The 23,245-nt window shown below is 37.1% G+C and overlaps 1 protein-coding gene across 3 annotated transcripts in view; it reads left to right on the forward strand.

Moving 5' to 3' along the window:
* ranbp17 (RAN binding protein 17) overlaps nt 1-23,245 on the forward strand; it is a 229,263-nt gene that overhangs the window by 118,299 nt on the left and 87,719 nt on the right. For all 3 annotated transcript variants that reach the window (XM_062958006.1, XM_062958013.1, XM_062958017.1), the window contains 2 exons: nt 20,575-20,648; nt 21,749-21,829. In XM_062958006.1, coding sequence (XP_062814076.1) covers nt 20,575-20,648; nt 21,749-21,829 — 155 coding nt within the window. The remainder of the gene's footprint in view (nt 1-20,574; nt 20,649-21,748; nt 21,830-23,245) is intronic.

The following is a 23,245-nucleotide window of genomic DNA, read 5'->3' on the forward strand; positions in this document are numbered from 1 at the left end:
GTTCCTGCCCATGACTTCTAACTGCCTAAGCACTTACAAATAATCATTTTGAAGACAAGCGTAATATTGTGTTATTTTTTACCCAGCATGGCAGCATATGACAGAAAAATCTGCTGTTTCTGCATTGTGTAGTTTTTGCATTTTGAAGTAAAGTACTGTGAGCATTAATAAGACATTTAAATTCATTATGGTGAAAAAACTCTCCATTTAAAAGCAACGATTGTATATAATGTCTGCCATAGCAAACTGTCTGGCTGCAAAGCATTTCCTTTATCTCTGTGTAGAAGAGTGCTAGAAAACATGTATAAAGATAGCGGGAGTAATGAGCAATACAGTCGAGAGGAGTGATTTATGATACCGATTTCTGACAGCTATAGTGCTGAGATTCCCAGGGTATGTGATCACTGTGTTAGCATTCTGACAGCTCAGCATTTAGAACATTATGGTAATTTATGCCGCGTACGCTGTCACCTGCACTGTCAGAGTTTCTCTTTAATGATGGTGTAACTATTTTGTTTGTTTGTACTGCATTCTTTTCATTTGGCTAATGCCTTCTCATTAGATTCAGCTTGGAAAATGAGAGTAATTAAGTGCTTCCTATAGCTCAGATGCAATGATTAAGTTGCAGAGCTGCTGCTGGTTATGTCTAGCCATTTATCTCTATTAATCTGAGAATAATCAAGATGATGAACACATGTAATTTTTGTTAATGTTCAATAGATGAAATTTATAGTTTCTTAATCAAACCCAAATAGTGTGTGCATGTGTGTGTAAAAGTTTTATCATTGTTGTTTTAGTGTTTTAAGCAAACATACAATTATCTGTACAGTTATAGTAGCAAAGACCTAAACAGCTTTCTGCAATCAGTTCAGCAGTTTTGAGGCCACTGAATGTATTCAAATCTGATAGTTATAAATAAACCATTGAGTGCATTTGTACTTTGTTCTCTTGGGTGTTTGTCAGTATTGTTTAAGAATACTCTTTAAATTTCAGAATGTTTTGTTTTTCCGCATCACTTCTTTGCACAAATTTTCTCAAAAGTTTTTAATGCTAAAAGTCTTTATTTCTTAAGAAATATATGTATAAAATCTGTGTGTGTTGTGTAAAACTAAAAAAAATATCATTTTAATGTTTCTCAGAAGTTTGTAGACCTGAGTCCACTTGAAATGATAGAACTTGGCTGTGTTATGCTTTGTAACCTTCCCATAGTAATGATGACTGAGAAAGAGAAATTTCACACATTAAAATATATCTGGGGGAAGTAAAGGCAATGCAAATGAACTTGGCTTCCTTTTTTGGTAGGTGTGGCAAACGTTTTAATGGAACCTACATGAGTGTCGAATAAGCAGTTCTGATTTGGGCTTTGTTGGTGTGCAAGTAACTTTCCACACATGGTTCTAATTGTGTGATAATGTTATGGCAACACATACATTTTCTTTTGAATGACAGACCTTCAGCTACATCACATGCTGCCTTTGATATTCATGAGTCCTGAAGGAAGTCAGAAGCACGAACTGAAAGGCTGCTGTTCAAAAATGCAGGTCTGAAGCTCCCACATGCACCAAAAATGATCTGTCTGGTTCTTTCAGACCAATTGCTATCTGAATGCTCATGAGAAATTAGTGACAAATCTTTGAACCTCTATCAAACGTATTGTTTGATAGTTTTTTTCTGCATAAATAATGAATTTCTGGATTTAACTACTATAAACATAACACAAGTGGTCAAGGTTATGATCCATATGTATATAATATGATATAGTATAATGTTTGTTGTTGTTTATTTGTTCAGTCGTTTCTGACTCTTCGTGACCTCATGGACAAGCTCACGCCAGCGCTTCCTGTTGGCCGTGGCCACCCCCAGCTCCTTCAAGGTCAAGCCATATAATGTGTAATGTACATTAGGAATATTTAGATTCTATCGACCAAACAGCATGGAACTATAATTTCTATATCTTGGAGAGCTGTTGTTCTGCCTCTTATCAGTTCTTGTTTCAAGGCAGTTTTGAGCATTTGGGACTGTATCCCTTTGATGTTGTTATGACAGTATAACGATGCCAGTGGAAATAAAGCATTGGAGAAATAGGCTACCCAAAAAAGGTGCAGCCTCTAGTAGCTCTTCTGTCTCTAATGAAGTGTGGATTCTGTAATACAGAAGACTGGTGGACTGCTTTGGATTATAGAACTGTAGAATCATAGAGTAGAAAGATACCACAAGGGCCATTGAGTCTAACCCTCTGCCATGGCCTCCTGATGTGTTTTAATTGTCATTACAAGTTAGTATGGATTTGTGCAGGAAATACAACAGATAGATGGACTTGTTTTAATTAGTGATTATATCTAGCTCTGTATGTGTGTTTGTACACTTGATAGCATGAATGATTTTAAATATTGGCTCTTTTTGCAACCTACTGGAGGCTGTATATATGTTCAGAAAACCAGCCACTGCCAAAGTGAGGAGTAACACTTGTCTGAGGAGGAAGCTCCATGAAAAGTTTCTTGGCTTATATATTTTCAGATAAGTGATGCAATAGCTATTCTTACACTACTCTAAGCCGAAGCATGTTGATTGTGATTGTTCAAAGATTCAAAGATTGTATATAATAATATTTAAGTATGAGATCTTTCATCTTGAGATGGCAGCTTCAATCACAAGTGCTAATTGTAGCTGATGGTTCATGGCAAAACATATATTATCATTTTTGTATTTTGATATAAAATCAGGAACTTTTGTAAGAAAATGGCTATTAGTATTTTACCAGACTTCTTAATTTGGAGGAAAATCCCTTTTTCGAATTTTTAGAATTTTTTAGAAGTTAGGTTACTGATTGCCTTGATTTTGCCGACTGATCCCTATTCAAATAGAATTTTTTTACTTCATTAAACATTCTTTTGTTGGAATATTTTCCAGAGGGCAAGAGTATCCATATTGTTTCTAGAAACAACATTAAAGAATAATTACTAGTTGTGTAGGGCCGTCATTGAAAATTCCATAAATGGTGGGATCATTTCTCCAAGAAAAGGGCTGAGAGTGGCCAATGATGGCTGCTGGGCTTTCATTTTTCTGTGACTGGTAAATGAAACGAATGCAGCCTCACCAAACTACATGACTAATGACAACCTCTAGTGGCTTCTGCAATCAAAGATTAATTTGCTTTATCAAGTTTAAAGAATAGTAGGTGATAAATCATGTCAGAAACAAATAATCAGTGGCAGGCTGATGTTCTTTTGCACAGTGGAGGACAGGTGCAATGGAGAATTTGTCTCCCCTGGATGGTTAATGTTATTCCTTCATGCTTGTGCTGAGTTCTAATTTATATTATGTTGGTTTTCAAATTAGACAATATCCTGTGTGGAACCAACTGTTGTGTGGAATTAACTAATTTGAGAAAAAAAGAAATTGTCTCAAAACCAAATACATTTTCAAATGTGCTTGCTTTTATTTCCTGGGATTAAGTGACTATGCTTTTAGAGCAAATTGAATTTCTCTTCGATAAAAGTGTATGTTTCTGCCTGTCTTGAGGAAAGGGGAGGAGGAATTTGAAATAGAGGGTGCCTATATGCACATAGAATAGTTGTTCTTTTAATTATCAAAGAAAGAAAAGTGTTTGGCTGGTGAACATATAAGTCAAAGCATGTATATGCTCATTAATGCTGCAGTCCTAAAATGTCTATTCAAAGTTTTCCCTATTAATAGCAGTAGAAACTAATGCCAGGTATCATAGTAACCTAAGGCTTTTACTTTTGAACAAACTGCTTTGCCTTCCCTCAATTTTAGTAGGAATGCACTTGACAATTTCTAGTTGAGTTCACTGTTAATTTCAAGGTTAACATTGGGATGGCTAGATAGAATAGAATAGTTGTTTTCACCCTAGAAATACATGATAATAAACAGCAATTGACTTTTGAAGCAAGTAGTCTGTTTAGGTTTCAATCACATACATGTGGGAACAGTCAAACACATTGGGACTTATTTCAAAATAAATGTGCCTGTTTTGAACACAGAGTCATATATGTAATACTGTATTTTATATGTTGTGTGGCACCATTGTGTGCTATTTGTAAGCCGCTCCGAGTCCCTATGGGAGATGGTGGCAGGGTATAAATAATTTTTTAAATTATTATTATGAACAACAATCTTCCCTCCTCTCTTATATTTTCAAAGATATACAGCAAAGTAGAAAATGTTGAGGTGATAATGCAGGCTAATTCTGGGAATCTGTCAAGTGATGACAGAGAGCCAGGAATCATCACTTCTTATTTATTTATTTAAAACATTTATATTCCGCCTTTCTCACCCAGAAGGAGACTCAGGGCGGAGCACAACATATATATGACAAGCATTCCATGCCGGGACATAAAATAACTATAAATATACACAAACATTAAAATCAGTTATATCTACTTTAAATCAGCTGTTGTCTTGACTTCTGTCTGCTGTTTCACATGATGAGATGATAAAGACGCATTTAAGACACTGTTGCGATTGGAGCACTGAGAATCTCTGTAGTGAACCAAATGCGGAGCAATTGCTCTTGCAGAAAGGCAGAAATGGTGGAAATGGTCAATTGCATTCCTTGTTAATATTTAAGTGAAGTAATGCCCTTTTTCTCACTGAGTTGTGCCAGGAAACGTCAGTCTGTCCTGTTAGCAGCCAAACATTTAAGTGAGGCAGCCATTATAATACATAAATGTGATCCAAGTGAAAAGAAGATGTTTCTCCCCCTTCCTTTGTTTTCAGACTGATGTAATCCTAAATGCTTATATTGCAGTATTTCTGAATCAAAGCTCTTCCATTAAATCTGATATTTTTAAAAAATATATAGAAGTTGAATTATTTATTTAGTGTTTTATAGAGTGTATTTTCTATTATCTATTTGTAGAAGTGAGTGAATGCATTGCTGTTGTTGCTTTTTTGCAGACATGTCTGCTTTTCCCCACAGTCTGACCCTGTAAAAGAAAAATGTCAACTTGCTATGAGTCTGCTATTATAATAGCTTTCTCTTGTTCTTTCTCCTGGAATTAAATGTGTATAATCTACATAAGACTATTTCAAAGCAGGACACTTGGTCCTGTCATTAGGCAAAACTCCTGATAGGTCAATTTGATGAATGACTTCAGTGCACTCTACAATATCCCTTTTTACTTTTCTTTAATTAAATTGATTTTATTTCTTTAGATGAATTTTGCCAGAAGTTAGCTGTGTAAGGACTTTTAATAAGAAAGTTGTGCATACAGAGACACACACTCACTACTTGGAAAACGTAGACTTACATGAATTTTTTTTCAAAGAAAGTTTGTTTAGAGGTATGTGTTGTTGCAATGCCAAGGTCAATAAAGTATACAAAATTGTGTCAAATGCAATGCTCTATCGGCCATAGTATGTAATATATATGTTCATGTTGTTTTAACCAATGGTAGTTTGAGTGTGATGACTGGCTAGACAACTGCTTCAAGCACAGCAAAACACCCTTGGATTCTTCTGTATTTATGTAAGATCTTGGGATATCAGGGCTATCCATTGTTATGAGATTTTTTTTCTTCCTATCTCTATCATCTCTGCTGATTGTATCCACAAATCCAGATGTAGGAAAAATAATCCCTCATTCCTCATATTTTATCCTGTTCAGCACAAATACTTTGGATGGAGAAATTTCTCAGGCTTGAAATAAAAGAGTAGCATTGCTAGTCATAGATCCATTACAAACGAAGAGAACATCTTCAAAGGTCTTTAAATATTATTCTTTGACTGCCTAAGTCAAAACTGAGCCCCTTCAGCCTGCCACCCTCTCTAGCTATTACTGCTTGCAGTTGGTCTTTCCCTCCATTAAAACATCTGGAACAGTATCGCCAATGCAACCTGGTTATTATCAATTGCTTATCTCAGTCATACCACAGAATTAGACCTTCTCCTCACCTCAGGAAAAGATTTTGCTCTAAGTTCCAGGTGCATGTGCTCAGAGAAAGGATTGCTACACATGTGGAGAAAGGGCTTAGAGCACATCTTCAAACCTGCAGTCGTCTTATTCCAGTACTTCACAGCTTTTGAGAGGAATGTAGACCTGTGTCCTATCTTGATTTGAAAGGTTTCAATTGTTACATGAGTGCAGAATGAAAATTTTCTTCAGTCCCCAAATTTCTAGCATTGTACAAAGTGGGATGCTAGAAATTGTACAAAACCAGCAGTGTTATATTTGCTGTGCTCACATTCCTTTAATAACTCTGCCTGCCCTTTTCCTTGGATGCCTAATTTGTATTTCTAAATGCTTAATTGCTGTTTTAAATTGTTGTAATACTAGAAATTTGGGCATGAAAGGAAAAATTGGGGGTTGGAACTAGGTTTCTTGTTTAGGAAGAGGCAGTGACCTCATTTTGATAGATGATAGATTCTTCCAGTAAAAATTCACTTTGCAGAAGAGGACAGTGTCTTGACTCAGTGAACTGAGTTTCCATGTTAGTAGATGAGCAGTCCTTCTCCAACAGCATATTTTACAACCTTGCTTCAAATATTTGCAGATAGATGTCTTTCCATCAGAGTATAGTGATATCTGCACTGTAGCAGACATTGCAGAAGAGCAGTCATTTTATGCAATTCTATCTTTATTTGTAGTCAATTTGTTAGTAGCCATTTTTTTAGTCAATGTTTTTAATATATTGCGATGTTTTGGTGCTAAATTCATAAATACAGTAATTACTACATAATGTTACCATGCTTTGGGCTGCTTTTTCTGTCAATTTGTTGTAAAACATTTTTTGGTGCTTAATTTGTAAAATCATAATGTCATTTGATGTGTAATACCTCCTTATTATCCAACATTTTTGCTTATCCAATGTTGTGATACCGGGGGAGGGAGTGTGGAGGGGTGGAGTTTTCAGTCCTCTGCAATAGGAGTAAATCTAATAAGTTCTTTCAGTTCTCCCATTTAACTTACATAAGAATTTTGAAGATCACAAAAATATTATCTGATGATCCAAGGCTAGACCTAAGCACTAAAATTCCTGATTTGATTGACTGATCATTCCATGGTGAGTGGCTTGTTTGATTCAGCCATGTCCTTAGAATTCATCTGAAATGTATCCTTTTCTCTGGGTCCCTCTGAATCTTGTCCACCACCACCCCAGACTGGTTAATTGCTCCAGATCCCATCAAAACATGTTTACATAAGTGTTGGAAGTTTGTGAAAGTATTCACCTGGTGTCTCTCATCATCTGGCATATTTTGTTCCTGGGATTAAATGAGTTATCTTTGAGACATAGACATAGCTGTTTTCACTTTGTTTGTATTGGTCATCTGTGTGTTCTGTGGTTGTGTATGCTAGCAGCAATTAAAAAGGAAGTAACAGTTAATTTGTAGTAGTATAAATCCAGTCCTTTCATACCCGAGCGTTAATCTAAAACCAATACCAGTTATGTTGCTGCTGTTGCTCTCTCTGAAATATTTTTCGAGCTCTCTTTGGCCCCTTCTGCTTTGCCATATAACTAAGCCAAAATATCATATATAACTAAGTCAAAATATCAGATCAGATCATAGAACATTCTATTCCATTAATTTGTTTTATTTGATAAGATGGTTGCCATGTTCAAACCTTCTTCATTCATTGCTGTTGCTGCTGATATTTCAAGGAATTGGGTAGAAAAAGAGGACACAATATGATTCCAGCAGCACTGAGTCGGACTTCAGTGCTATGATCAAAGCCCTGTAACCTTTTACATAATGTAAAAATATGACAGCATATTACAATGGATCCCATGGGCCCAGCTGATTGTATAGTACATATGACACCCTTACTTTGGCAATGCAGTTGCAAAAGAGTTTTTCTTCCTTTCTTGTGAGGCCAGTTATTTGCAAGTAATATTGATCCATATCATGGAATATGATACCTCTCAGGTATAATGTATGTTTTTACAATGTGAGTTGGCCATAACACTGTTGGTTTATAGAGGAGAGTAATTTGAGTTCCATACATGAACTCTTAAATTAATGTAGCAAAATTCCATCTGGAGCATTTCAAATTGGCTCCTTTCCATATTTTAGGAGGTAAGCAGTAAGCCTGCCTTCCCTTATTTTAGGTATTTAGTTTGTCAGGCTGTGTGGGTTTTGAAACATGAGAGAGACTGATGTGCAATGGATTTAAGAGTTAGGGAAGCATTTGCAAGTCAGGGATGAAATTTTAAACTGGGACAGAAGTAAGGGAGAAGAGGGAAGGGAGCATTTGTAAAATATTTGACTACCACTGCAAACTGATGTTTGTACTAAAGTGTGGCAAGCATTATTACATGTTTAAAGCAATGAAAGTCACTCTCTCTCTTGGGAGGCCTGGAGGGATGTGCTTTGCCCATTGCCATAAATGCTTACCCCATCATAAATACTTATTCTCAAATTTTTCAATTAGAAGAGTCACCATTGATACTAACAAGTGAAATATTTCTTAACATTTGTGAAAAATTAAATAAATAATTTAGTTACTGGTAATATTTTTTGAGATCTGCAGCTAATTCTATTTCCCCACCCCATATATCTTTTCATTTTAGAACATGATTTTCAATAACCAAGGACTTGTTAAGGAACACAATTTCCACGTTAGAGTAGAACGTACTGTATGGTTATTTGATAGCTCAGGAGGTGCATTTAGAACATTAATCTTCACATCTTTTGGATCTGTGCAAGGACTGAATAACTTGTTAAACATTATTATAGACTTTTTTGAACTGCCATAACTTTCAAAAGCAGTTTGCAATGGAAAACTAAAAGTATCTATTTAGGAAAACTCATTTAAAGTCCCTTTGGATTTCAAAACCAATATGTTAGGGTTTTTGGTTCATGACTGTTGGTTTCTGTTTCTTCTCCCCATCTCTGAATATTTTTCCTCCTTCCAGTAAAAGCAGTGTTTATTTCCAAGCATTTATTTGATTCAACTAAAGTTACCTCTGCTTGTCATATGCAGGAACAATCAACTTGGATGTCTAATCTGAAGGAGACTTCTGCTTCTGATTGTTAGTTATCAGGTCCTTTGGCAGAGGTTATATTTATATTTATTTCCCATTGAATTGCTCAAAACTGTGCCTAAACATGGTAATACCAGGGCAATAGGAATGGGGGCACTGTTGTACTCAAAGTGGTTCATAGCCTCGTCCGGTCTTGTTGAAATATTCATAGAATACTGTTAAAATCCTCCAAGTGTCTTCTGAAAGTGTTATTTTTCAAGTCGGAAAGGGCTGCTTAGAATTGTTTCCATTGTGATCTAAAGTGAATATTATAAAGAAATCTGGACTTCTTGGACTTTATAGAATATTCCCAACTGTGTAAATATGCAGTCTTCTTAATATTACTTAATATGTATAGAGTACTTCATTTGAAGTTATAAATTACTAAAACAATAAGGAATACTATGTAAATGTGGGTAGTATATCAAGAAAAGGCAGTTTCCAGGAAAGCAAGTGAAATAAAAATGCAGTTATTATATGGCTTGTGAGAGCCTATACTACATGAGTATGATGTAACGTTTTAAAGTTTATTACAATTAGAGTATGTGTATTTGTATATATGAAAACACACACACATATACATACACAAACACATACATTTTAAAGATGCACTTGAATGTTATTTCCTGTTCAAATAAAGAAAATAGCCTTTGATTTATTAGATTTTCTTTGTTTTGACTCAAAATTTTATTGGAACGTTATAAATAATGTTAGTTTAAAAGTGTGTGGTTTAGTCTGCATTTGCCGCATGTCCATATCTCTTTTTGCTGCTGTTGATACTATTTGTTACTGAAAATGTTTTTGAATTACTGTATATGTTTTTTTTAAGTGCAGCAGAAAAATTAGTATTCTTTTGATATACTAGACAGATTAAATGATACCCCCCCTTAAACATGGCAGATCCTGAAAGACAAATTATTCAAGTTTTGTGGCATCTTTAAATCAATTACATAATGTTTTTTACAATGGCCAGAATGGGAATGCTAGTGGATAAGGATATCTGTGTGAAGGGAATGTTATTCTTAGATATAACCTCAGATTTGCCTTCAGCTACTAGACAAAAGGTCAGATTTTACTAAAGTGGATAATAAGACATAAATATAGACATTTCACATGATGTACCATGTAAATGTAAACCTTTGTAGTTACAAGTTTTTGTAGCTGGAGAATTGTTTTAAAAGGCATGTAATTTATTAGCTATCAGTAGCTGCTTTATTGCCTTGCCGCACTGCAGTAATAAATAAAAGAAAGTGAACTGATTTTACAAATGGCACACAAGGTGCACATTTTGTGAAAAAAGTCTTTTTAAAAAAAGAATTGGCATTAAATCCTTTTTTTGTGATGACAAAGAGGCTAAGAGTGCAAACTGTATTTTCTGTTTATCGAAAACAGAGTCTTTTTTTCTCGAGGGCATTTTTTCCTATGATCATCAAGGGATTTCAAAAGCAATAAAGTGTGGAATCATTGTTCGACTTGAACAGTATTAAAACTTAGGTTTTAATTTCAGTGAAGTAATAAGATTTGAACCTGTCTCACGTTACAGCACTGTGAGGCATTTAGCAATTGTATTTTAAAGGAGGTTTTTAAAATGCATCTCACTTGTAAGCTAACAGCCTGTCTAATAATTAATAGTTTCTCTTTGGTATGAACTGGGTTTTTGGTATGAGCCGTCTTTGATTTGTTAATAACAGATTACAATAATTAAAAGGATGTTCATTCTTAATTAGCTGAAGCCCATAGCCACTTTTTGTCCTTATCTGCCATTGTTTTTCTGATTTTACATATAACTTAAATTTTATACGCATTGCTTCTTACAGAAAACCCTAAGCAGATTTAATGACTAGAATTAATAATACATCTTACCCAAACATGCCTAGCACTATTAAACCATTCATTGTTCAACCAAATAAAAGCACATAAAATCTCACTGTTGCTTACATGTTGAAAGCACAGCACAGATACATATATGACTTTATATAAACCACATAAAAATCTAAAATGATCTTGCTGTACTTTTGTTAATAAGGCCTGATTGCTCTGACATAATGGGTCTGTTTTATTATTCAGCAAGACAAGGTCAAAATGGTTAAAAATATTTAACATTGGAGTGGTGAGCTATGATCTTTCAAGATGATATCAAATGCTGCCTCTATTAGCCATAAGGGCTGTTTCTTTATTTTAGTAGAGGGCCTAGACTGTAAATATTAGAGGATCTCAAATAAATCAACATATTATCCTAAGGATACAAAATGTAAGAGCTATTTGTGGTTGGGAACCTTTGACAGATAGTTTGGATGCAGCAGATGATTGCCCGCCTTGCGTATCTGGCCTCCATTACTATGCCTGGAGGCAGTTTAGTGTTATAGTTGTATACTGATGTCAGGATTACTACTGAGTGGCTAGCAATGACAGATGTCTATAATTACAGGCAATGCTTCCAGTAGTTCAAAAGAGCCAGCCTATGTTGAACAATTATCTTATTTCTAGCCTGCCAAAGAGTGGTGCTCAGATTGCTAGTATCAGCTATGGTGCATCTTCTACATCTCTCCCCACCCCCAATACAAATGGACAAAAGAGTTTCTGATGTGCAACTCAGAAGACAAAGGCCTTGATCCAGAAAACTTATATGTAGCAAATGTAAGCTGCATTTGTATTGTTACACATGAAGATGTCCATGCCAAGCACATGGTTCAAACTGTCAGTTCAGCGGAGACTGGCCAAAATAGCATGCATATTATCCACAATCGATCAGTTCTGAGACACTAGTAGGAGAAACATTTATTTGGCAGCATAGTCAGGGGCAAGAAGGATGTTACATAGAACCCCATTCATTGCATGCTTATCCCCCCCCCCCCCCCCATGTACATTTTGCATATGACTGACATCTGTATGTTCTGTTCATAGGCATAAGATAATATCTCTGTTAAACCTTTAATATAGACAGCAATGGTATAGCAGATTTGCTATAAATACTTTTGGGGATCACCTTTATGATCTTCAATGACCTTTAGACAGGCAGCTATACTGTGTTTTGTTTTGGTTTTTGAAGAGTTGTGGTTTCCTTCCAGCTAAGCTCCTGCAGACAACATGTTTGTTCAGAAGATATCTGTTCGGTGTTTTCCGGATCATCAAGAACATAAATCCTATTGCCATAATTTTCTCTCACCTTTCTCTCACACAGAAATGATGTCCCCCCCCCCCTTAGGAAAACATTTATATTACAGAAGAATTGTCATTTCCCCCCTCCCGTTTCCAGAAACATGTGGATATTTTGTGTTAAACTGACATTTCTAGAAATAGTGTGGGGTTTTTGCACAAAAATATAATTTGTCATAAAAAAAACTTCTGTTTTATTTAGCCTGGTTTCCTGGGTATTGGATAATTCACTTTCCAACTGGAAAGTAACAGCAAATACTGGTTCAATCCTATTGCAGAGAAATGGACACTCACAGTATTTGTGGATTGGTTGGTGCCCCAAATCCTTACAAACCATTTCACAACCCTTTCTAGATTGGGGGGCAGCAATAACTGATTTCCAAAAATCCTCCAAAGTATTTTTTTTTTACTTTGTAAAAATTGATTGTAGCATGGCGAAGACCAAATTCATAGTTTCCTAATCCTAATCTGACTTGATGCAACCAGGAGATTCACTTTCTCGTACCCTTATCTGACTTTTTGTTTAATTGTCTACCTTGAAAACTTGAACTTGAATGCAGATAACTGGCACCTGACAAAAATGACCAACTGCCTCTGCAGTGGAACCCGTCCATGTGCAAAACAACAAGATCCCAGCCTCTGGTTCCCACCCTGAGATAAACAGCCTCCTGCCTTGTTTCTGCCTCCTCAGAACTGACCTTAAGTCAGAATGCAGTGCTCTGTTTTGGCTCAAAACTGCAAAGGTTGAGTTGCTTCTTCACTATGGGCCATTCAGAATCAAGTCCTTTTCCTGAGTCTCCTGGCTCCACAGCAGCCAAGCTGCTCGGTTGATTGGCCCTTATAAGAAGCCAAAGCTGTGCAGAAGATTGACCTTCCTGTCCTCTTTATAGCCTAATGAATTAATGCCAAGAGACAAGGGTACCATGAGCTGAGACTTCACTTTTTCCCATTCTCATCTGATGCTCTCAAATGAGGGGTGGGGTGGGGGTAAAGAACTTTAGAATACAGAACCATCTCTTTGAAGGCCTGGGCTTGGAAAAGGAGAATGGAAACTATGCAGCCAGAGAGAGGGAAAACAGGTTTCTGGAGAAGAATGGGGATGGACTGGGCAAAAAGAAGTCACACTCTTCAAAAGCCTGTTAGCCTGTGGCAATAACAGCAGACACAGAAAAAAAAACCCACATGGGTCCTTCAAGAGCTGGCACCTTCCCCAAATATTAGATTTCCTTCTTATTCCTTTGGCCAAAAATATCTTCGTGCCCTATGCCTATATCAGTTCTCTTCTGTGTGTTCGTTGTTGTTTAATTCATTGAGTCAGGAGCCCCCAGATGGCGTAGTGGACTAAGTGACTTGAAGGTTGGATTGCTGACCTGAAAGCTGCCAGGTTCGAATCCCACCTGGGGAGAGTGCGGTTGAGCTCCCTCTATCAGCTCCAGCTCCATGCGGGGACATGAGAGAAGCCTCCCACAAGGATGGTAAAAACATCAAAAACATCCTGGCGTCCCCAGGGCAATGTCCTTGCAGACGGCCAATTCTCTCACTCCAGAAGCGACTCAAGTTGCTCCTGACACGGAAAAAAAAAATTCATTGAGTCGCTTCCAACTCTTCATGACCTCATGGACCAACCCACGCCAGAGTTACCTGTCGGCTGTCGCCACCCCCAGTTCCTTCAAGGTCAAGCCAGTCACTTCAAAGATACCATCCATCTGTCTGTGTGTGGGGTTTTTTTCTGACTGTTATGTAAGCAGAGGTCCACAAGTATAATGGTTTCATCCTGACCAGAGTAGTGGCATTGAAACCACTGGATCTGCCTGTGTGTTTACCCACCTTTGAACACTTAGTTGAGCAGGACTTCTCTAGTTGGGATTAACCAACAGGATACCAGCCTTGTTGCTACATGTACTTTGATGGCCCATAATGTTCTATCAGAGCATCCAGTGTCCCACTTGATTGCTTTTCACCAGTCCATTTTTTTTTACCTCCAAGACATATGAATGAGATTTAGCTCAAAGCCTTTATGTCCAGAATTTAGACATCCCACCACATTGGCTGTCTTTGCATGGGCAGGATTATATCTGTTTCTCTTCTTGAATGGTACTACTTTTTATTTTGGTACAAAAAGTGCTTATTTAACATGGACATGCCATTCTCAACAGACATACAATATGGGTATTTTGTATTGTGATTAATGTATCTAAATAATGACTCTAAACTGGGAAATGCTTTGGGAGTGGCACAGTAGAAGCAAGAATACTCACTTTGATGCCCTCTAGGTATGCTATGCTTCCACTCCCAGAAGCCCAAGCTACTTAGGCTAGTTGTTTAAGATTATATACCCTGTTTCCCTGAAAATAAGACATCCCCAAAAAATAAGACCTAGTAGAGTTTTTGCTGAATTGCTAAATATAAGGCCTCCCCCGAAAGTAAGACCTAGCAAAGTTTTTGTTTGGAAGTATGCCCAGCGCCCGCCAAACAAAACACCAGAGCATGCAGGATTGGTAAATGTACATACCAGTTGTACATGGAAATAATGGTAATAATAAGAAATTCTTGACAGGAGTCACAGTTTGTCTGGTTTGGTTATGTTGGTTTGTGATGAAAACCACTGTACAGTATATAATAAATGTTCATTTTTTTTGTTCAACGATAAATGTGAATTCTTCTTCATGGAAAAATAAGACATCCCCTGAAAATAAGACCTAGCGCATCTTTGAGAGCAAAAAATAATATAAGACACTGTCTTATTTTCGGGGAAACACGGTAGGAAGTCTAGTCAGAACATATGAAAGATTCCACTTTGTTTACCCTGGTATAACGTGAACAAGTGTGTTTGTTCCAGTCTTCAGAGCAGTGCTAGTTCTACTAGTCTTCTCCCTGAATTCAAAACAGAATAAATGTTTGCCTGCCCCATGTTATTTCATGACATAATGTTTTAATGTTGTGTCAGTGCTGGTGTTCTGCTGCGGAACTTAAAGTTTAGGAAATTGTAAGATTTAAAACATTTATGTTATGCCTCTGGGTAATAACTTTACTATAATTTTGTGATTCACTGCCCAAAATCTTAATTCATTATTATAGCCTTTACAAAACTTATAGAATCATCACTTTCTGGTATTTTCTTATTTGCACAGTGTGAAGGATTCATTGTTGTAGTTTAATTTGTTTCATGTGGTGCTTCTGAGTACATTCCATACAGAGCTGTTATTGAATTTCTCCAACTGTCATTATATAGCCATACAACCTTTAGGAACCCCATTCTCTGTTTCGCAGTTTTATAATATGCTTCACATTTTAAAGATTGACACAATTAGCTCTTGCTTCTTAGCTAAACATCTTGGACCAAAAGATGATATGAGCAAGCTGGCAGTGAAACTTTAATTTCTATAATGGTTATAACACGCTTTCTCAACCTAAAATAAAATTAATATACTGTTTTCTCCAATTTTGTCTCAGAAGCTGGATATATATGTCTCCCTGTCTCCTCTGTTCTTTGTAGGATAGCAAGAACAAAAACAGCCATTGCTTTTGGTTTATTGAAGGAAACAGATTAGCATGTTTTGTGTGTAGAATGTTACACTGTAGTATTTATTGTATTAATTTGATTTGGATTGGATGCCACTTCACCTCATGATCATTACAGTATCTTGCTAGAACGGAAATATTGTTTGAGTATTATTTCAGTGGAACTAGTTGCTGAATCTAGTTTTGTTTGGTTTCAACTTGATCTTTATGATTACGTGTTGCATAGGGACCACATATGTGATAGGTTTTCTGGGTTGAAACTTCAGTGAGAGTAATCCCACACTTGTGCATGTGTTACAGAGATTTTGCAATCTAGATCTATAGCTGAGTAAAGATTGCACCTTGTGGTCCTGCTCCCCTTTCTCCAGTTCCCATCTACATGTAGGCAGTCCCATTCTGATTGGCCTATATGTGTCATGTCTGTGTACTCCATAGTCTTCTCTTCTACTTCCTTCAATATGTGGATCAAATGTACAGAATTGTCACTTAGTTTAGAAGCCTGTGTATAAATATAATTATGGCTCCCATCTGAAGCAGCCGTCTTCCAAAGTGGGAGGAAGCAGACTTTTTCATCTCAATTATATCCCCAGCAGAAAAGTAAAGTCCAGTCACAAATTTCTAAGGTAGCCCTGTCTGTGCAAGGCTTATATTTTGAATGTTATTAATGGGACCTGTAAGAAAAGATTGAGCTAACTGATCTTTCAACTGGCTCAACTGGATTCTTCTTTACTAATTTTTGTTTTCTATGAACACTTGGCATTCTGAATTGTTTTTCAAGTTATTGCAATTTCAGGATTTTTTTTTTCATTTTTATTTCTGCAATCATGGTGTCCCCCAGACAGTGCTGGTACCTCTCTCTTGTTCCTTAGTTTTTCAGAGTCTCTGATTTGACTTGTATCATTTGCATTTGTTGTTAAAAAGATTAATGGTGCATGAGTATGTGTGGTGGTGGTGGTGGTGGTGGTGGTGGTGGTGGTGGGGAGAATAGGTTTCATACCTTCTTGTGTAAAATTTTACAGACTTGGTACATGTGATACTTGCCCTGTACTCCTTCAATGTGATACTTTTCTCTTCCATAACACGGGGCTGAATTATGTTACCCATACAGCTACTTTAAATGACCTTGTCACATATAAAAACTAATCAGATTGTTGTTGTTAATAAGCCTTTCTGTGTGCTTATTCACAGGTTCAGATAAATAGATTTAAGAGGTAATGATCCTGTTTAGCACTCAGGCTTAGCTGTCAGATTCTCGCAGTTGAGGGACATCTCTAGGGATGGCTGTTGACATAGATCTTGATGGGATAATAAGAATCAAAGCTAATGCATGATGAAAGGACTAGCAAGGATAACTGTGGATTAGAGGAGTGTTCTTTGTTAAGTTTGACATCTATCCCAGGCTATTTGTTCAACTCTGATCCAAATGCTAATTTGCAACAAATGAAAATACTTGCAGGGTATGTGGTCTTTTCTCTTCTTTTTCTCATATTTTTCCATTTTATTGTAGGCCATGGTATTAAGATATGTTACTCAAAGAATTGTCACAGAATTTTAAATCTGGCACATAGTGCTGAAAAAGCTGATTTTCACCACATGTAAATATACGTGGTTGTTGCAAAGATTAAGAAATGTTCATCTTGGAAAGAAGTGACGAGAGTGCCGCAGGGTTCCGCCCTGGGCCCGTTTCTGTTCAACATGTTTATTAATGAGTTAGATGAAGGGCTAGAAGGCATGATCACCAAGTTTGCAGATGACACCAAATTGGGATGGGTAGCTAATACTCTAGAAGACAGGAGCAGAATTCAAAATGATTTTAGCAGAGTAGAGAGACAGGCCAAAACTAACAAAATGAAGTTCAACAGAGACTTAGGAAGAAAAAATGAAATGCAAAGATGCAGAATGGGGGACACCCGGCTCGACAGCAGTACGTGTGGAAAAAGATCATGGAGTACTCGTGGACAACAAGTTAAACATGAGTCAGCAATGTGATGTGGCAGCTAAAAAAGCCAATGGGATTTTGGCCTGCATAAATAGGAGTATAGTGTCTAGATCCAGGGAAGTCATAGTATCCCTCTATTCTGCCTTGGTCAGACCACACCTGGAATACTGTGTCCAATTCTGGGCACCGTAGTTGAAGGGAGATGTTGACAAGCAGGAAAGTGTCCAGAGGATGGCAAATAAAATGATCAAGGGTCTGGAGAACAAGCCCTATGAGGCATGGTTTAAAGAGCTGGGCATGTTTAGCCTGCAGAAGAGAAGTCTGAGAGGAGACATTATGAAGGCCATGTATAAATATGTGAGGAGAAGTTTTAGGGAGGAGGGAGCAGGCTTGTTTTCTGCTTCCTGGAGACTAGGACGCTGAACAACAGCTTCAAATTACAGGAAAGGAGATTCCACCTGAACATTAGGAGGAACTTGCTCACTGTGATAGCTGTTTTTCTGCAGTGGAACTCCCTGCCGAGGAGTGTGGTGGAGGCTCCTTTTTTGGAGGCTTTTAAACAGAGGCTGGATGGCCATCCAGGGTGCCTTGAATGCGATTTCCTGCTTCTTGGCAGGGGGTTGGACTGGATAGCCCATGAGGCCTGTTCCAACTCTATGATTTATGATTCTGTGTATGTTTGACCTTACGTTGAATGTTTATGTAAGTCAGAATAGGTATATTTTAAAGTGTAATTCCAGCCAAATATACGTATTTTAGCTTTGGATCACATAGGTAAAGGTAAAGGTTTTCCCCTGACATTAAGTCTAATCGTGTCCAACTATGGGGGTTGATGCTCATCTCCATTTCTAAGCCAAATAGCCAGCGTTGTCCGTAGACACCTCCAATGTCATGTGGCCAGCATGACTGCATGGAGCGCTGTTACCTTCCCGCCAGAGCAGAACCTATTGATCTACGCACATTTGCATGTTTTTGAACTCCTAGGTTGGCAGAACTGCTAGGTTTTGAACTGCTTGGTTGGCAGGTGGGGCTAACAGGGGAGCTCACCCTGCTTCCTGGATTCGAACCGCCGACCTTTTGGTCAGAAAATTCAGCAGCTCAGCGATTTAATCCCTTTACCACCAGGGGCTCATAGCATAGAAAAGAGTTAACACCCCTGTGGTGTTTGTTTTGCTGTCTGTGCCCCTGTTCAGAAGATTTCACCTCACTTTCTGTCCCTGTGAGAATGGGATTTTGAAAAATTTGCCTTGTTGTAGAAACAAAGATTGGTAGGAAAGCTTCAGGGAAAACACCTTTTCCTCGTGACTACTCTTTCAGTAGTGGATTTCCATTCCGAGGGCTAGATTTCTCTCACTTCCTGTTGTCTCACTCCCATTTTTAACTATAAATTGTTTGTAGGTCGGATGTTTGTAACTCGGGGATTTCCTGTATTAACAAAATGATTCAGCTGAATGCTATCTATTAACACTAAACCTTGCAAACACCATTTTTTATGGTGCCCTGGTTCCCGTGACAGTAGAAAATTGGCTTATAAATTGAATGAATGAATGCATGGATGCAAGAATGCATGGATGAATGAATATATGGATGATTATTATATTTAAATATAATAAAAGCAAATCACTTTATGCTCATAGATGCAGTAACTCATCAGATCATTGTGCTAAATGTTTCTAAATTTGACAGAATGTATTTGGTTATCTTTCAAATTGTACTGTCAACCTTTATATTAAAATGCCAATGAGTCTTCTAAGAAGCAGACAAGGGGAGCATCCACGACTCATTATAAAGTCGGGGTAGGCTCCTCATTATTTGGCAATACTTTTAATTGCTGTCCAAGTTTCAGTGTCCAATTGAAGTCAAAATTCCAAATCTGTTGTATAATAGTATTCAAATTTACATTGTTTTTAGGCATTGAATTTTTGCCTATTTATTGTAAGCCGCTTTGAGTCCCCTCGGGGAGAAAGGTGGGGTAAAAGTGATGTAAATAAATAAATAAATAAATAAATAAATAAAGGTATGCTGACCAGAATGGTTCGTTTCTTGATTTACTTGCTGAAGACATTATTGTAATTTCACAGAGGGATGAGATTTTGATGAGGAAAAGGAAGAAATAAAAACGAACCGGACATTTAGGTTAGAGAGCCTGGCATTTAAAATGTTATTAAAAATAAAACAGAATTCCAATAATAAGCCAATAGATGACACCGAGGCTTTTATCTTATTTGGGTTTACCAGGGAATACGTCCTAAGAATTTAGGGTTTATTTCTGAGTATACAATCAGTTCTCGCTGGTGTTAGGAACACAAAACTTCTACAAAAGTAAAAAACCGTAAATAATAAAATTCCTATTTTTTTGTACCTGAGAAAGCATATCTCTTAACATTTCTCCAGCAATTTCTGCCAGAGCATGCTGAATGACCTAGCGATTCCTAAAGAGGTATTTTCTCTAGGAATCTGTAGTTCATCCAGCATGATCTGGCAGAAAGTACTTGGTATTTCAAGTATTTCAGCATGACTCCATGATTAACATCTGACAAAAATTGAAGATAGAGTCGCACTGGAAGACCTGGACATTCTATCAGTAACATTTTAGTCAATTCCATGAATAATGGGATCTGCAACAGTCCAGTCCATAAATGTGGAGGGATGACTTTATGTGGTCAGATTCACTTTGCATGTATTGGTTTATCCTTCATTTATAACTATTTGATTACCAATTTTGAAATGAAGTAGTGATTCTTAACTGTGTAGATTGTAAAATAGGTGGGGATAAATACAAATACAGTGCTATGTAATTTAGTTGTTGGGCAAATTGCCTGCATAAAACAACTGTAGTACACTTAATGACAGAAAATTCAGCCAATTTGCTTTTAATTTGTTGTCAAAAGAGTACTCTGTGTTCAGAATAGTCAATGTTTTGAAAAGCAAGAACAATAATTAAGATGCCACTGTTGGATTTTTCCCCTTCAGGTTTATGCTCGAATGTCAGAAGTCTTGGGAATAACAGATGACAACCAAGTTCTAGAAACGTTTATGGCCAAAATGTGAGTTATTCTTCCATGGTGGTATTTCTGCTCAAAACTTTAAAATGTAAACATGAAATATAATGTAAATATTGTTATTTTTTATTATATTTTTTCAGTAGGATGGAATGTTTACTTGCAGTCCATATACTTTTCGAGGCTTGATCAGTGAGCTACCACTGATGGAAGAGTGAAATCCAGAGTCACCATAGGGGGAGAGGCAGTCCCATTTCCCACTTCACCCCCTATGCCCCCTCCCACTGGGAAAGCTACGAAGTTCTCTGGGATCAGTTTTAAGCAATGCAGAGAACTGCAAAAGGCAGGGAAAGAAAATTCCTCAAGTTTTATTGGCAGAGCATTGTATTGATTCCTTCACTAACCAACAGTGTTTTCTTGATCACTTTGATATTCTATTTTACATGCTATTCATGAAATATTGCAAAATCTTGAGTAAAAAGTACTAGTCTGCTGCCTTCCTCCTGTAAATCTTGACTTTCTAAATACCACTCTGCTGTATTTCTCTGGGACTTTCACTGGAGAAATTTAAGAGAGGCGTTAGAAAGAGTGGGGAAAGAGCTTCTGTGTTTCTTTGAGGCTTATTCTTACTATGCCAACACTATTTTTAACCCTGACCGTGGCAGAAAAGATATTTTGGAATCTCACTATCACTATTTTTTTTGTACCAATTTAGATAACAAAATAGGTTTTTTAGGATATTATGATTGGAAGAATCCCTGAGATTCAGTCACCTGTTTTTTTTCAACGGATGACTTGTTTCATAGTGTCATCCATGTACTTTTCCGCCCCAGCTATTGTAATGTGTATTGAGGAAAAATATTCCAAAAATATGATACTTTACAAGTATTCTGGGATTTTGTATAGGAAAAATATTCCATCCCAATGTGTGGTGAAAACTTTATGTAGAAGGGCCGGTGTATGTTCATATGATAAACCTCTTGTCTGGTCAAAGATGAAATGATAGTAAGTGATGATATGATCCCGTGATCCTTTTCCTTAATGTCATTAGAAGCAGGGGTGGAGGGACCTGGTCTAGGCATCCACAAACAGTTTGCCATAGAATAACCACAGAAATGATTCTCTCTCTTTCTTTTTAATTCTAGTGTGACAAATCTTAAATACTGGGGACGATGTGAGCCTGTGATTTCAAGAACTCTTCAGTTTCTAAATGATCTTTCAGTTGGATATCCTTTTGATTGTATATCACAGATATTACTGCCTGGATTATTTAGGAGACAGTTGAGTATGAGACATTTTCTTGAACACATTTTTGTGTTTCAGTGGACCTACTCTAGCTGAGGCTAGCAGTTTCATTCATCCCCTAATGTGCAGATATTTTGAACTCCTGCTCCTCTCACCCTCCACAAATCTTTGATCTTTGACTGTACTGGTTGGACTCCCCTTGATTTTTATTCCAAAGCCTATTAGGACAGGCTCAGCTGGTAGTAAATTAACATCTAAACTAACATAGTGTGTGTAAACATATGTTTAGCTGCTTTGATATTGTTGTCCAATACTAGGTGCTTATGTGAAAGGAATTATCACTTTTTTGTGTGACAGATGTAGAAGAAGATATTGTATTGAAGTGCTAAAATGTTAAAAGGGTAAAAATGATTGCTTTTCTTGATGTTTTCTTGCAGTTCAATAAGCTAAAGTTCAACAAGAAATTCTGCTTTAAATAACATTTCATATCATAGTCCACATTGCATACCTTTCCACATATTAAGTTATGTAGCAGAAGTGCTAATGAATTCTCCTTGTGGTTTGCAAAGATACATATAAGGACACCAATAAGAGTGCCCTCGTGTATATTGGCACTCACAAAAAGTGTTCTGTGGTTTGTCCAAAACCAAACCAAATCCAAATTCAAATTTATTTAATGCTTAGACCATAGGTCTTTCGCATGCAAGACAAACAAACAAATACACAAAAGCCAGGCCATCAAATACAATATAAAACATGACATTAAAACCCTATATAAATAATTAAAACATTAAAATGCTGCAAATATCAATGTCAGGATATGCCCTTCAAATACTACATATGTCATGGATTAGCACCAACATAATTTAAAACAAGATAAAACCAAGTAAGTACAGCATTATTAAAACCCAAGCAGTGAACACCTTAGATATAAAAAAACCACTATTAGTTAAAATGGTCACTTTTTGGCTCCCTTAAATAGGGTGCATCTTGGCAAAGCAATTATCTCTGATGATCTGGAGTGGACTACTCCAGCTTAGCATCACCTATAGCTGCACTGTTAGCCCATGAACCAGTGTAGTGTTTGCATGGTGGCTGCACAGGCTGACAGTACAAAAACTGGCATCCAGTGCACCAAAACTGACATCCAACATGACAATTTCCAGAATGCTGAGGAAATTTAGAGCAGGAAATGCTATCACCCTCCTCCTCTGATCTCCTCAGCATGCTAGATATCGTCATTCCAGGCACCATGTAGTGTCTGCAGGTCGTATTGGTGACCAGTGGGCACCACTAAGGTAAGGGTGAGGGGGAAAGGTAGATGACATTTGCCCTGTCCGGGCTGCTTGAGCTTCAGAGTATCCAGCAACCTCAGGTAACATTAGTCAAGGCCACAT

Source organism: Anolis carolinensis, chromosome 1, assembly GCF_035594765.1.
Source record: "Anolis carolinensis isolate JA03-04 chromosome 1, rAnoCar3.1.pri, whole genome shotgun sequence".
In the NCBI taxonomy this organism is placed as follows: Eukaryota; Metazoa; Chordata; class Lepidosauria; order Squamata; family Dactyloidae; genus Anolis; species Anolis carolinensis.